The 16,034-nt window shown below is 44.6% G+C and overlaps 1 protein-coding gene across 1 annotated transcript in view; it reads left to right on the top strand.

The window, feature by feature from the left end:
- The window catches only part of PIWIL1 (piwi like RNA-mediated gene silencing 1), a 1,696,151-nt gene that overhangs the window by 395,242 nt on the left and 1,284,875 nt on the right, over positions 1-16,034 (top strand). The window contains exon 6 of the mRNA XM_086942674.1: positions 14,341-14,462. Within this exon, the coding sequence (XP_086798800.1) occupies positions 14,341-14,462 (122 nt within the window). The remainder of the gene's footprint in view (positions 1-14,340; positions 14,463-16,034) is intronic.

Here is a 16,034-nt window from a genome sequence, read left to right as displayed (position 1 = left end):
CTCACGATGGACGCCTCCTTGGAGGGTTTGGGGGCACACCTTGAAGGGTTGTCAGTCAAGGGCAAACGGACTGCAGATCAATACACATGGCACATAAACCGCCAGGATCTCTTGGCCATCTTCCTTGCCCTTAAATCTTTCCGGAGGCTAGTGGAAGAAAAATCGCTGCTGCTGTCTCTTCTGCTGTCCAGACAGGCACTGCAAACAGTGCAAAAAACGATGGATTTAGGCCCAGATCCTTGTACTGGGGTGAATGTAAGACATTGATCTACATTCTGTCCATCAAATTGTTTTTTGTAATTTTCTCCCCGATTGTACTGGGGTAGCTCAGACGTGGGTCCCAGAGCCTCCACACCACTGGAGTCAAGCTAGCCGGGCTGATGAGAGGCGTTACCTCGAAACCGGTCCGGTCCTCGGATGCTTGATTCCGGTCTGGGAAAGATATGGCTGTGTAGTTCGGACTGGACTATTCCCATGGGGCACAGGGTCAGAGCTGATTTGCATAAAGCCATTATCTAACCCAGGGTGGTGTGGAGTGCAAAAAACGATGGATTTAGGCCCAGATCCTTTTACTGGGGTGAATGTAAGACATTGATCTACATTCTGTCCATCAAATTGTTTTTTTGTAATTTTCGTCCAGACAGGCACAGCAGATCTGGGAATTTGCGATTCACCATCATGTCCAACTGATAGCAGTTCACGTGCCGGGTGTCTCCAACGCCCTTGCCGACTCAACAGATCGGCTATAGACAATCACGAGTGGGCACTCAATCAATCGACTCTGGAGTATGTGTTTCGCCTCTGGGGCCAGCCAGAGCTGGATCTGTTTGCGACTCCACTCAACCGCAAATGCCTACACTTCGCAAGTCAAGCCAGTACTGCAACTTCTATTTGAAGAACAACTAAAGCTTCAGCACACAAAGAGTGTGTTTGGACTGTTTGTCAGAATAAATCACTTTTATTTTTCATATATTTTTTAGATTTTTGTTGGTTATGATTCACCAAAAGTACACAAAAATGAATGGAAAACAAACTAAACAGAATACAATATTCATAAAAATGACATTTTCATAAAATACACACTGATAGGGAAAACATTCATACGTGGTTGATCAACATTAGCACTCCAATCTCACACTCACACATACCATACATACACATATAACTATTTACAATTTTGAATGTCACAAAGAGAATTTTTTAAATGTCACAAAGAGAATTTTAGAATACACCAAAGAAACTTGTTTGATTAGATTAATGATTTTTAGCCATATCAAAATCACTATCTGGTAAATTGCACTCTTATGGTGTAGATAGGCGGTCTACGCGTTTCGAACCCCTAGCAGGTGGGGGGGTTCTCATCAGGACCTCATAACTGTGGGAAAGAGAAATGAGATCTGTGTCGCTAATTCTGGGGGGTATCGGAGAACAACTAGCTGCCCCTTTCTGGAAAAGCCTCTTACCTTTGATAAGAGTGTGCACTAATCAAAAAGGAAAACCGGATGTTTACAACTAGAAAAAATTTCACAGAAACAACCAATCAATAGACCTATTTAGACCACAGCTTATTCATTAATGGACTCAACCGGCATCCAGAATAACTTGCATCACTTAAGGAGTTGTCACTCGATTAAAACACAACAATCAGGTAAGCTTTATCCCATTCACTTCAACTCGACTGTCGATCTTTACACACCAACGGCTCACACAGTCCTTTTGTTTCTTTCCCCATAGACAATCAAGTGAACCACAGTTTACAGGTAAGTAACTTTTGTTCGTATTAGGGACGATTTAGCGGATGAATTGACAAATGTGTGAAAGTGGAGTGATTGAACCTATAGAATCATCCTTGTGTTTAAGTCCTTTGGTCGTCGCACGGAAACAAAATGGAAATCTGAGGGTCTATATTGACTTACCCTCTCTTAATAAGGAAATATGGGTGGATTCCCACCCATTAACACATCGATGATATCATTTCAGAATTTGAAGGGTCTAAGTGGTTTTCGAAGAAAGATTTATCTTCGGCATATCAGATTGAGCTTGACATGTTCTCCAAACATCTCACTGCATTTGTTTACCCTGTCGGAACATTTCAATTGAAAAGAATGCCGTTTGGCGCCAGCGGCTTCCGTATTTTAGCGTGTGATGGACAAAATTCTGATGGGTGTTTAACACTGTAGTTTTTCAGGATGATATCCTTGTGGCAGGAAAATGCTAATTTTCTCAGACCCTTACTGAAGTTCTGAATAAATTGCAAGAAAAAGTATCATTGCCAACTAGAGTAAATGTGTATTTGGAGTTGTCAATTGAATATCTAGGACATTATATTTCTGGAAAGGGAATTCTCCCAGGAGAAGGGCTGATAAAAGCTATTGTCAAGGTCCCATCTCCAAAATCAAAAGAGCAAGTCTCATCATTTTTGGGTATGTGTGAATTCTACTCTAAATTTATGTTTGAGGCATGTGGGCCGCTAAATTCATATCTTGTGCATAGATCGCCGCCTAGTGTTGGGTCCGGATGATTGCACCTTGTTGTCCTGGAAGAGTCTTTGAAGTATCACGAGATAGGGGGCTCCTCCCCTGGACTACAGTGCGCATGGGCATCATCTCCATCCTCTGATTGTTTTTTTCCGCCATTGGGTTCGGATGTGTTCTGTGACTCTCGTTCGGAACCTATAGGAAAAACTTGTTTTCTTCAGGCCAGAAGGCCTCTTTAAGCGTCGGTATTGTACTTCGTTCGGTTCCGAGTTAACTTATCCGGTTTCCCGGATACTTGAGCACGTGTGCTCCCAGCCTTTTAGGCCCGACCGAAGATTGACATCGAAGATGGAATTCCAGGCCCCGTTTAAACGTTGCCCAGTCTGTAACGCGAAGTACCCTCTCTCAGACGTGCACCCTGTGTGCAACAGATGTCTGTCTCCAGACCATGACGAGGAGAGTTGCTTGGCCTGTTCGAAATTCAGGTCGGAAGAGGCGCTCGCTCTTCGACGTGAGGCGAGACTACTGGCGCGGAGGGCGTCGGATGTGGAGGATATCTTCGAGGCTGGGGACGACGAGGGCGTCCAAGAGGAGGAACCGGAGCACTTCTCCGACCTGGCCTCCTGTCAAGAATCATACTACGGAGAAGAGGTAGACAATAAGAACATCGAAGTCGATGAAGCCGTTGAGGTAAGAGACGACGTTATTACCATTGGAGCCGCAGAGGGCGGCTCCAGCGATGAGCAAGACCCAACCGTAGCTTCGGGGGTCGAAAGTGACACTGTCTTGTCAAAGGCTCAGGTCGAAGCATCGCCGGAAGGCCTTAGCCAAGATCTTTTTACTCATTCTATAGCCCCGCAACCTGGCCCGGCTAAAAATATTTCAGAGCCTTCGGTAGGCACGCCTTCGAAAACAAAACCGAAACTGACTAAAGACAAATCGAAACCGAAACTGGTCAAACCAGTATTCGTTTCGCAAAACCTCGTTCCATCGGACCCTAAGAAGGCTCGGAGTGTCATTGTCCCTTCGGGGTCACAGTCGGGTGCCAACCCGAAGATCGGTACGTCCAAAAAGGTGCCAAAGGCCAAACGAGACGGAGCGACATCTACGGCTGCCCCCGGGGGCTTGGACACTGAAGACGGACTTGAGTCGCAGCCGCCCCTCAGTCCGAATGCATACAAGTTGATGCTGGTGAAGGTTCTCGAAGACAAGCACAAAATGGCCGCGTTGGAACGTGACGCATCAAGCCGCGGCCATTTTGGGAATCCCAGCGCAACGACTGGCTCAAAGTTGGCGATGGCGGTGAAAAAAGTCAAACAGCCATCGGGGCCTCCACCTATAGTTTTTGGACTGCCTCGGACCGCACGACCTAAAACGTCTAAGCCGGCACAGGGCACCGACCCTGGGAAAATGGTGTCAAAACTTAAGGGGCCGACCGCCACTCCTGAAGTCGTCGGTTCCAGTCAACCTTCTTCTGAAAGCTCAAAGAAGTTATACATTGACCACTGCTCCCAGAGTGTTCAAGTGCTTGGCGACAGTGGCGGCACACCTTCGGAGACAACACATTCATGTCTACCCTTACCTGGACGACTGGCTTGTGCAAGCAAAGTCGTCCCAGCAGTGCGCCAGCCACGTGTCCCGCACAATACATCTTCTGCACAGTTTGGGATTTTCTCTGAACTATCCCAAGTCGCATCTTCAACCCGCTCAAGTACAGCAGTACCTGGGAGCGATGTTGATCACTGACAGCTACAGCCCAGCCAAACTCCGTGCGAATCAACAGCATGCAACTGCTGATTCGCAAATTCAGACCACAACACTCACTACAGGCGCGAGTGTTTCTGCAGTTGATAGGCATGATGGCCTCCTGCATATTCATAGTCCCGCACGCGAGACTGCACATGCGTCCGCTCCAAGAGTGTTTAGCACGACAGTGGAATCAGGCTCAAGGGCAATTGAAAGACCTAGTGTTGGTGACCGGTCGTGCGTACAACTCTGCATTGGAGGAATCCGCGCAACCTTTGCAAAGGACGACCGTTCAAAGAGCCTGTACCACAAGTAGTGCTCACGACGGACGCATCCCTCCTGGGGTGGGGGGCGCATCTCCTTCATTACACAAGGCAGGGACCATGGTCTGATCAACAGTAGAAGATGCACATCAATCTGCTGGAATTGATGGCAATCTTCATGGCAATGAAGGCTTTCAAGATACATCTGTGCAACAAGGTCGTGTAGATCCGGACGGACAACATGACGACCATGTATTACATTCAGAAGCAGGGAGGTACTCACTCTCCACAGTTGTCACACTTGGCACAGAGCATGTCGAAGTGGGCCATTCAGAGGAACATTTTCCTCATGGTGGAGCACCTTCCAGGCCAGGAAAACCAGATGGCGGATCTGCTCAGCAGGCACAGCCATCAGGTACACGATTGGGAGATTCATCCTTCGGTGCTGCAACCGTACTTCCAGCAGTGGGGACATCCAGAAATCGACCTGTTCGCCACAAACGAGAACGCAAAATGCCAAAACTTCGCCGCCAGGTTCCCACACCCGCGGTCTCAGGGCAATGCGATATGGATGAACTGGTCAGGCAGATTTGCGTACGCTTTTCCGCCGGCCCCGCTCATACCTCTGGTTGCACGGAAACTCAGACAGCACTCAATGACTCTCATCCTGGTTGCTCCAACGTGGGCGAGGCCAGCATGGTACACCACGTTCCTAGAACTTTCCGTGGTGCCTCATCAAAGACTGCGTCTTACACCCAGCCTTCTCACTCAGAGCCATGGCGAGGTTCAGCACCCAAATCCGCAACAGTTATTCTTGCGATATGGCTCCTGAAGTCATAGAATTTGGGTATCTGAATCTGCCTCCTGATTGTATGGACATCATTAAGGAGGCAAGACGGCCTACTACTAGGGCCTGCTATGCTGCCAAATGGAAACGTTTTGTCATTTACTGTTCCAACCATGACATAAACCCGCTAGATGCATCAACACAGATCATTATTTGTTACCTGTTACATTTATACAGATGCAATCTAGCATACAGTTCTATACGTATTCATTTGGCGGCAATAGCGGCTTACTTACAGAACAGGCAACACCTTTCTCTGTTCAGAGTGCCAGCCATAAAGGCTTTTATGGAAGGACTCAAACGAGTCATTCCACCAAGAAGACCACCTTCACCGGTCTGGAATCTTAATATAGTTTTGACCAGACTGATGGGACCTCCTTTCGAACCTCTCCACTCTTGTGAGATACAGTTCCTAACTTGGAAGGTTGCCTTCTTAGTAGCGATCACGTCGCTGAGACGGGTTAGCGAGCTGTAAGCCCTAACCATTCAAGAACCTTTTATACAGGTTCACGCTAATAGGGTGGTACTACGCACTGACCCTAAATTCATGCCCAATGTAGTTTCTCAGTTCCACATTAAACAAACTATTGAACTGCCAGTTTTCTTCCCTAATTCAGACTCGGTGGCAGAAAGATCACTGCATACATTAGACGTCAAACAAGCTCTCCTTTATTATATAGACAGGACGAAGGATTTCAGGAAGACTAAACAACTCTTGGTTGCTTTTTCACCACAGCAAAAGGGCAAACCCATTTCCAAATCAGGTATAGCCAGATGGATTGTTAAGTGTATTCAGATTTGTTATCAAAAGGCTAAACGCACACTAACAGTCCCCCCCCCAAGAGCGCATTCAACACGCAAGCTAGGGGCATCCATGGCTTTCCCGGGTAACATTCCATTAGAGGACATATGTAGAGCAGCCACATGGAATAACATACATACATTCACCAAACACTACTGTGTTGATGTACATTCCAAGCAGCAAGCTGCTGTAGGACAGGCTGTTCTAAAGTCCCTCTTTCAGGCTGCTGCAGCTGGCTCAGGAAACCACCGCTAAGGGAGAAACTGCTATTTATTCTATGCACAAGATATGAATTTAGCGGCCCACATGCCTCGAACGGAATATGCTACTTACCAGTATGCATCTGTTCTTGGCATGTAGAGCCGCTAACATTCATATCGCCCGCCCATCCTCCCCGGTGCCTGTCGCAGCTGTAGCAGGCAGAATTATTTGTAAGCATGGTCATCAAGTATTGTATTGGACTCCATCCCTGCCACAATGGCGAAAAACAATCTGAGGATGGACATGATGCCCATGCGCACTGTAGTCCAGGGGAGGAGCCACCTATCTTGTGATACTTCAAAGACTCTTCCAGTACAACAAGGTGCAGTCATCCGGATCCAACACTAGGCGGCGATCTATGCACAAGATATGAATGTTAGCGGCCCTACATGCCAAGAACAGATGCATACTGGTAAGTAGCATGTTCCTTCCAATTTTTCAACTAAGACTGCTCATTTACGTGATCTTTTGACCTTTTTGTGGGACCAAGTTTGTCAAAATGATTTTGACAAAATTAAGAGTGAACTTCGTTCATGTAACATTTTAACTCCCTTTGATCCTTCGTTGCAATCTATTGTTTCTATTGATGCTAGCTTTGATGGTCTTGGTGGCATTATAACACATATTAAACTTGAAGTTGAACATACTGTGTTTTGTTTCTCTCACTACGTCCGAGTGAAAAAAACTACTGTTATTGAGAGAACTGCTTGCGTGTTGTTGGGCAGTGGAAAGATTCATACATTTTCTCTGGAGTAGAACTTTTAAATTGTTGACTGTCTCTTGTCCCTATTTTGAATGGAGTTGTGGTGAAAGATCATACTCCCAGGATAGCTAGATTGAGCTCAAAATTACTTCAATATAATATTTCTGTGGAGCATATTCCCGGGGGGAAAAATCAGACCGGATTTTCTTTCAAGGTTGCCGTTACACTGTTCGCGAAGTGAGTTTCTTACTGAGGATGAGGAATGTTTTTTGCTAGCATTGACATTTGTGATGGAGGATTGTTCAATGAGAGAGAATGGTTTGATGCTTTGGAATCCGATTCTGTTCAAAAGCAAGTTAAAACCTTTATTATTCAAGGTTGGCCAAAAGAAAAGCATTTGGAGGGTGAACTCCAGCCTTTCTAACAGGTCGCTGATGAATTGTCTTTTGAAGTTGGGGAGATCATTCTAGGTGGTGATACATTTGTACCTCCAGTAGGTTTGAGAGATCGAAATGTTGAGGCTGGTCACGAGGGTCATCTTGGACAAACTTGTACCAAATGCAGAATTCGAGCAATATATTGGTGGCCTTCAATGGATTGCCAAATTGAGAATCTGATTGAAAATTGTATCACTTATTGTTCAAGTAATAAAGTGATCAAAACAGTCACTCCTCCTAAAGGGAAAGTTGAGTTACCATCTGGTCCATGGATGAAGTTGGCTTTAGATTTTATTGGACCTTTCAATGCACTATCCAGTAGGTATAAGTTTGCGTTGGTCATTGCGGACTACTACAGCAAGTGGTGGGAGATGCATTTTATGGTTGATCCCAACACACATGAAGTAATTAGGTTTTTAGAGAGTCTTTTTGCCAGAGAGGGATTTTCCAAGAACGTGCCAGACAATGGGGTTCAGTTTTTTTCAAAACGAAATGTCCAATTTTTTTAGGTCAATCAGGTATTGTTCACTGTCTGGCGCTCTATCATCCTCAAGGAAGCGGTTTTATTGAGCGCATGAACCGCATTTTGGTTGAGTGTGTACTGTGGGCTGTATCTAGCAAAGTTGAAGTAAGAGAGGCTGTGCAAAGCATGTTATGGGCTCACAGAACCACTCCATCTATTGAATTGGAGAAAAGTCCTTTTGAATTGTTGAGAGGGAGAGTAGCCACTTTTAGTATGTGTCCTGCAGGGATGAGATAGTGGGGTCTATCTTCTAAGATTTCTATATTTGCATCTGACATGAAAGATAATGGAGAAGTTTCATTACCTTGTTCTAGTGATGTGATTAACGAAGAGAAAACTTTTTGTTCTTCAAGAGCAGGTTCTCACAAAGACCTGTGGGCACATAAGATCAAGGTTGGAGACTGGGTAAAAATAAAGATTCCCCACAATGTACCCAACGGCATGTCTAAATTCAGTTTACCTGCTTGTGTAGATTCCGTCTCACCTTTTGCTGTCAGTCATTGGAAAGAATTGGTGGAATGTTTCTAGAATTTATAAACTTTTTGATAATGTTGCACACCAATTGGGTTTGAAATCTACTCTTGTTTTTCCTTGCAATAAATCAGAACACAGAATTACTGATTCTGATATCCATAAGGGAAGCTCTTCAACATTGCGGAGGAGTAGTCGAAGGAGAGTTCCTCCCAAACGTTTGGATATGTAATGATTCTTTTGATTTATTTTTGTGTTAACAGTTTTAGTGCAGGATGATCTATTTGTTGTAGAATTTGTTTTGCATTTTATATATGCAATCTTATTGAGTTTAATTATAATTATTTCATGTTAAGTCTTGCATTTTATGATATGCAATTATATAGTGTTTAATTATAATGTATTTCATGTCATGTCTCATCTTATTATGGGATTTTCCTTCTGTTTATTTATTTTTACTTTTTTTTGTTTCATTGTTTTTTATTTGTGAAGAAAGGAAGATATTGTAGTAATGTTTAGCCTGTGATGTCAAACTGTTCTAATGTGTCATATGGAGTGTTCAGTCACCTCCTTGGTGATAAAATGTTTATCCAGTATTGGGGTATCTTTCATAGATTAACATGCCTGAATCATTCCCCGTCGCCGAGGCGGGAGTCCCACGGTAATTATATATACAAAAGCAGTGACTTACAATAATCTGTAGTAGGCTGACAAGACTATAGGCCCAAAAAGGCCCAAAACTTAGCAGCCTATCTACCTCATTATATGAAAAGGACTAAAAAGTAGTCCCAACCAATCAGCACCCTCTAAAACCTTCCCTGCAGAGGCAGTTCTCCTCAGATTTTCCCAGCACAAGTGAGAAGTATGTATCCCTAATAAAGGACTGTTCTGCCGGGGAGGAGGGTGGGTGCATGGGAATCTATGAAAGATACCAATACTGGATAACTGTAGTTACAGGTAAGTAACTCGTTTTCTTATCTAGTATTGGGGTATCTTTCATAGATTCACATGCCTGAATCAAAATAGCAAGCAGTAAACCCATATCTGTTGTTTGCGGAAGGTGGGAGACAAAGCGTAATGCAACATATCCCCACTCATCCGTAAGGTTATAGAGCACTAGAAATGTAAATATAAATAAATGCAGAAAACCTTTTAAAAGAAAGACGTATATTCAGATAACCTTTTCCAATTTAAAACAGCATTTGATAAGCAAAGTATTGCAGTGCATTATGCATATTCTTATGTCATGAATAGAATATGAGACCGTTAAAAGTCTAACCTTAATTAAGAAGATGCTGCAGCACCGCTTGTCCCACTGCTGTCATCTTGTGATGTCGATTGCAAGCAGTAAGGCTTTGTAAAGGTATGGACACTCTTCCATGTCGCAGCACGACATATGTCCGCTAGTGTGACTCCAGCAAATGCTGTAGATGCTGCCATCATTCTGTCCTTCTGGTGGAATGTGCATTTACTCTTTTGGCCAAAGGCTTGTTAGCCTTGTCGTGACAGAATTGTATTACTGAGGATAACCACCTGGCTATCGTAGCCTTTGTCACCGCTTATTCCAGTGCAACTGGGCTATAAACAACAAATAACTGGTTAGATTTTCTTATGTCCTTAGTTTTTTGCAGATAAAACTTCAGACAACGTTTCACATCCAAAGAGTGCAGAGCCTTCTCTGCCGGTGTGACAGGATCCAGGAAAAAAGTCTTCAACTTTACCGGCTGGTTTGAGTGAAATTGAGATGGTACTTTTGGAATGAATCTCGGGGTTGTTCTCAATGTGACATAATCCTCCGAGAAATGGGAGGAAAGGTTCTGAAATGGTGAAAACCTGAATTTCACTAACCCTCCGGGTTGAAGTGAGAGCTAGTAAAATAGCTACTTTCCAGGTTAAGAATTATAATTCAGTTCTATGAATAGGCTCGAAGGGTGTCCTCATTAATTGGGACAAGACAATATTGAGGTCCCATTCTGGAGGTGGGAGTCGAATTGGAGGAAATGCTCGAAACAATCCTTTCAGAAATTGCTTTACCAGTGAGGAAGAACGTAGTGAAGGCTTGCTCGAACTTCTTCTGAATCGGGATATGGCGGCAAGATGTACCTTAATAGAAGACAATACCAGACCTGCCTTGGCTAGAGAAAGTAAGTAAGGTAGGATATCCTCAGGTGGAGCTTGAAGAGGATGGATATTATTTGCTTCGCACCAACAACAAAAATGTTTCCATTTGAAACGGTACGTTCTGATATTACTCTGAGCACAGGCTTGAGGCAGAACTGCTCTACAGTCTTCAGAGATTTGGAGATCTTTAAACTCTAAGGTCAGGAGCCAGGCGTGCAAGTGCAGCAATTGTGGGTCCGGGTGAAGAATTTGACCTCCTTCCCTTCATAGTTCTGGACTCTGCGCAGTTTCGGGTTTATCCTTCTGAGCAGCGAGTGCGGGATATTAAGGCTATGATCTCTATCTTTCAGCCTCTATCCCAGGTTTCGGTCAGGATGACCCTTCAGCTTGTAGGCCTGAAGTCCTCCTACAACCTGCTAGAGGATCATGCCAGGTGGCATATGCGGGCTCTGCATTGGGACCTTAAGTTCCAGTGGGCTCAGCATCAGGGCAACCTGTCCGATCTCGGAGGGAACTGCACGACAATTTCAGTGATGGCTCACAAATCGCTATTGGGTCAACGGCAGATACCTCTCCCTTCCCCAACAGGAACACACAGTTGTGACGCATCCCTTCTGGGATAAGGCGGTCACATGGGAAAGGCAGACATCAGAGGCCTCTGGTCTCCGGGCGAGTCCGGGCTCCACATCAACCTTCTGGATCTTCGAGCGATCCTGCTTGCACTGAAGTCAATCCTTCCCTCTGTCCGGGGAAGAGTGGTGCGGGTGTTCACGGACAACACCACCACAATGTGGTACTGCAGAAAACCGGGCAGGATGAGGTTGTGGACCTTATGTCCGGAGACTCTGGACATGGCTGGAACATCAGGGGGTTGCCCTGGTGGTTCAACACCTGGCAGGTACTCTGAACGCCATGGCGGACAAACTCAGCCGCCGGTGCATGATGGATCACGAATGGCATCTGAACTCTGAGGTGGGAAGTGCCTTGGTTAGATCTATTCGCCACCAAAGAGAGTGTGCAATGTTGTCAGTTTTGCGTGTTGACATTTCCAAGGCGGCACTCGCTAGGCGACGCGGTTTGTCGCGAGAGGAGCTGCGGTCTACTATACACCTTTCTGCCTATACCACTTCTACCCATAGTGCTGAAGATAAGGCGCGACCTGTCCCAAGTCATCCTTCTGGCTCCTGACTGAGCTCGAAGAATATGGTATCCCGAGCTACTCAGCATGGTCATTGATCCCCCGATATGACTGCCTCTTCGGGAGGATCTACTGTCACAGCAGCAGGGGATGAACCTGTCCAGCCTCCACCTCCTTGCTTGGAGATTGAGCGGCAGCAGTATACGTCTTTTGACCTGCCTCCTGAAGTTTGTGATGTAATCTTGGCAGCCAGGCGTCCCTCCACTAAGACGTATACGCCTGCAGGTGGAATAAATTTGTGGCATAGTGCACAGCAAAATCTGTGGATCTCTTTTCTGCCCCTCTTTCAGAGGCCCTTCTGTTCCTGCTTTTTTGGCCCAACAGGGCTCTGCTCTGGGCACTATCAAGGGCTATCTCTCTGACATTTCAGCCTTTTTACGGCTTCCATATCAGCCTTCCCTTTCAAGTCCCCTGTTGTAAATAGATCTTAAAGGGCATAACTCCTCTTTTCCCTTCATAATGCCTCAGTGGGACTGGAACCTACAACTCACCCAACCTCACTTCACTCTCAGCAATATACCAGCTCCGCTGTAATCAGGCGTCGTAGCACACCCGGGACATACTAGGTGTCACTGGGTGGGCCCGATGATGAAGCATGCCACCAACTAGGTTGGTGGGTGAGGGCTTCATGAATACACCAACAAGGTGCCCGTGACAGAACTAATTTGAGTACTCTAACACTTTGGTCAACTTAAGCTAGTCCTTTTTGTTTAATCACATATAAACCCTAGGGGACTCGGACTAGCTACCTAGTCCTCTCTCTCCCTCTTGTTATACACATAACTCCTCTTTTCCCTTCATAATGCCTCAGTGGGACTGGAACCTGGTTCCAACATATTTGATGTGGGCATTCTTTGAGCAACTTCACAACTGTCCTCTTCGTCTTCTTACTTTGAAAACTTCACCTCTGCCAGAGTGAGTGAGTGAGTGAGCTCCAGGCTCTTTCTTCTAAACCTCCTTTTCTCTGTCCATCTGGACAAGGTTGTTCTATGGTCTCTGCTTTCTTTTCTGCCGAAGTTGTCACTGCCATTCACATCGGGCACCTTCTTTCTGCCTCCGCATCACTCAAAAGAGTAGGAGAGGCTCCACCGTCTGGACCCAAGCACGCGCTCTCATTCTATCTGCACCGCACACAGCAGTTCCGGGAGGATGACCAACTCTTTGTTGGCAACATGGCCGCCAAGAAAGGTCGGGCCGTGCACAAGTGGACCATCTCTCATTGGGTCGTTGTGTGCATAAAAGCTTGTTATTCTTTGGCTAAAAAGGAGTCTCCGGTGGGCCTGCGGGCTTGTTCTACCAGGGCGATGGCAGCCACTACTGCCTTGGGATGTGGAGTTCCCTTGCATGACATCGGTCAGGCAGCTACGTGGGCCTCCTTGCACACATTTACCAAGCATTACTACCTGGACAGCCAAGTCCGGAGAGATTGCTTCTTTGGCCGTTCTGTTCTCTTGGATTTTTTGGTGTGATCTTGGCTCGCAGTCCGACCACTGAGGTTGGTAATGCTGGGATATCTATTCTAAGGTAAGGAATCTATCACTGTGTTTCTTTCAGATGCACAAGTACCTTAACTTAGAAACATTAGAAGTGATAGATTCCTTACCGCCCAACCCTTTTCCCTGTTCTGCGAACTGATTTCTAGGCTTAAGGTCATCCATTTTCAGGGCTCAGTGGTCAGTAACTTGCATGGCTCTGCGTTACTTGCGCAGAAAACTAGTGTACAGAACTGATGTTGGCGTGTGTCTAAGTAGCACCAGTGATGTAACCTTGACGACGAAGTAAACAGCGCTCACGAAGCCGCAAGACGACGCCTTCTGACGCGCAGGTGTACTGCTGACAAAACTTTCCGGATCCATTCTGACCCCTGGGGGTAATTCTAAGGTAAAGAATCTATCACTACTAATGTTTCTTACAGATATATCGTTACCGAAGGTAAATAACTTGTGCTTCAAATTTTATAAATTGGTGTTACATTTCTTGAGGTTTTTTTCTTGTCTTGTTTTGGTGCTGTTAATGTTCTACACTTTGTCGTTTAAACGTGACTGCATGAACACACAGCTACCAATGGTTGAACTAAGGTTAGACAAATGAGCCTGACTGGACTCAAGGCATGATTATAGTTGTATTACTCAATAAGGTCTCACAGCCACACCATATAATAAACTACATTTCTTTACATGGTCTATCAGTGATTACTTGATTGAAAGATCCCACAAGTTACATTGAAGTGATTTCAATGTTTCGCTATGTCTGGGTTTCCCAGTAAAAAAGTAAAAAATCTAGGAAGTTGGCTAAAGTCTAGAAACTCGTCTTGCATCCATGTAAATACAATTTCTCTTGACAATTGTTGTATTTGCATAACTAATTTAACTGAACTACTTGAAGCTGTTCTGATGCCAGTTAGTGATCAAAATACTGTTTTACGGTATCAGTGGAATCCAAGACGAGTAATTGCTAGATACTCCTTTTTTTTTTTTCCTTCCCCTCCAAGGTCTCCGAGGTATTTAGTCAGACGCGGAGTGGGGAGAATGTGAAGATAACGATCACCCTGACTAATGAGCTGCCCCCTACTTCACCAACTTGCCTGCAGTTCTACAACATCATTTTCAGAAGGTTGATTTTTGAAACATTGTATCAATTCTTAAAATATAATTTTGCCAATTTTCTTTAACTGCACATACCTTTATTTTAAAACTTCATTGCTTTCTGACTCCGAACAGTTGGTGTTCATGTTGATCTTTGTTAATCTGGGTCCCAGTAAGCTGTAAAAAGGTACATACTTTTTCAGTTGTTTTTTTTTTTAACACATCTAGGTACTTAATTTTTCCACAGCCTTTTGGTATGTGGCAGAAGAGTTCAATTGCTTGACCTGTTTCCTGTTGTTTGAACTTTTTATACAGTGGATGCCCATAGGAGTATATTTCTTATTAGTCTATCATTCCACATTCAGTAAAATGCTTCCATTTCAGAGAATGAGGCGCTTTTTTAGATTTAGTACTTATCATAGAGTTCTGTTTGTGTACTTAGGGTCACAATTGTTATAAAAAAGTTCTATAGCTGTACTGAAAATATTGAAATATGTTTCAAAATATCTCCTAATGATGGTAAGCAGGATACAAGGGGGATGTTTTGAGGCATATCCTGTTTTGTTTTGAATTTACCAAACATTGCTTACCTTTCAGCGTCCGTGTTTTCAATTACTAGGTATAACCTAAATTGAAATTACCAATCTGATATTGCTTTTGCCAATGTTTGGCCTGTATCACATGTAACCACAAACAGCTTGCTGTGTACAAGGTGTCTCTTGGTCATCCCCTTCAGCAGTCAACTTGTTTTTGGCAGGCCTTTTCAGCCATTGACTGTTTACAGGGCCTCACTGCAACAATGCTCTTCACATTAGAGGGCTCAGGGAAGAAGAGATGTTACTGGGTACAATTGTGTGCTCTCCCTTACAGAATCCTAATACACAGGAAGTAAACGTGCCCTTTTGAGGTTGCTGTATTTAAGAGCCCCATGTCCGATTTTGGGGTAACTTTCCAGTCAAGGATGTTTTTACATACCCAATTTCTGTAGACAGGACCTAAAGGGTATATTATAAAAATATATGGGCTGTCCTCACACAGTCCCTGGATGTCGTTCTTAATCATTGGCCATCGTGAGCTCGACAGTGAATCATCTAGTAGTAGGCCAGCCCTTGTAGCGCACTGAGGAAAGTGCGCTACAAGGGCTGGCTATAGTTCAAAGGGAAAGGATCAAGATACAAAATCTGTCACCTACCCATGGTTGTAGTTGCACTTTATTGAAAGGGTGGTGAGGGTATGATTAAATATGAGGACATATAACGCTATTTTATGCTTCTACTTTACAAAAAAGATCGACCTGTTTCAGTCCTAAATTGGCCCCCTGAAGCGATCCAGGTCTTTCCTAAGACCATAATCCTGTGTTCGAGGCATAAGAGCTGCAAATCTCACACTGAGCATTAGATCGCCACCTGGTGTTGGGCTCGGATGATTGCATGTTTTTCTCGTCTTGGAAGAAGTCTTTGTAGTCCAGAAATAGGTGACTCCTCCCTTGGATGATAGTGCGCATGGGCATCAACTCCATCCTTAGATTGTTTTTTTACGCCACTGGGTTCAGATGTAACTTTTACACTCCAGTTCGAAATCAAATCTAAAACTTGCTTAA

Source organism: Lissotriton vulgaris, chromosome 11 (genome assembly GCF_964263255.1).
Source record: "Lissotriton vulgaris chromosome 11, aLisVul1.2, whole genome shotgun sequence".
Taxonomy (NCBI): Eukaryota; Metazoa; Chordata; class Amphibia; order Caudata; family Salamandridae; genus Lissotriton; species Lissotriton vulgaris.
The sequence above is the reverse complement of the archived record's forward strand: the minus strand, read 5'-3'. Positions and strand labels throughout refer to the sequence as shown.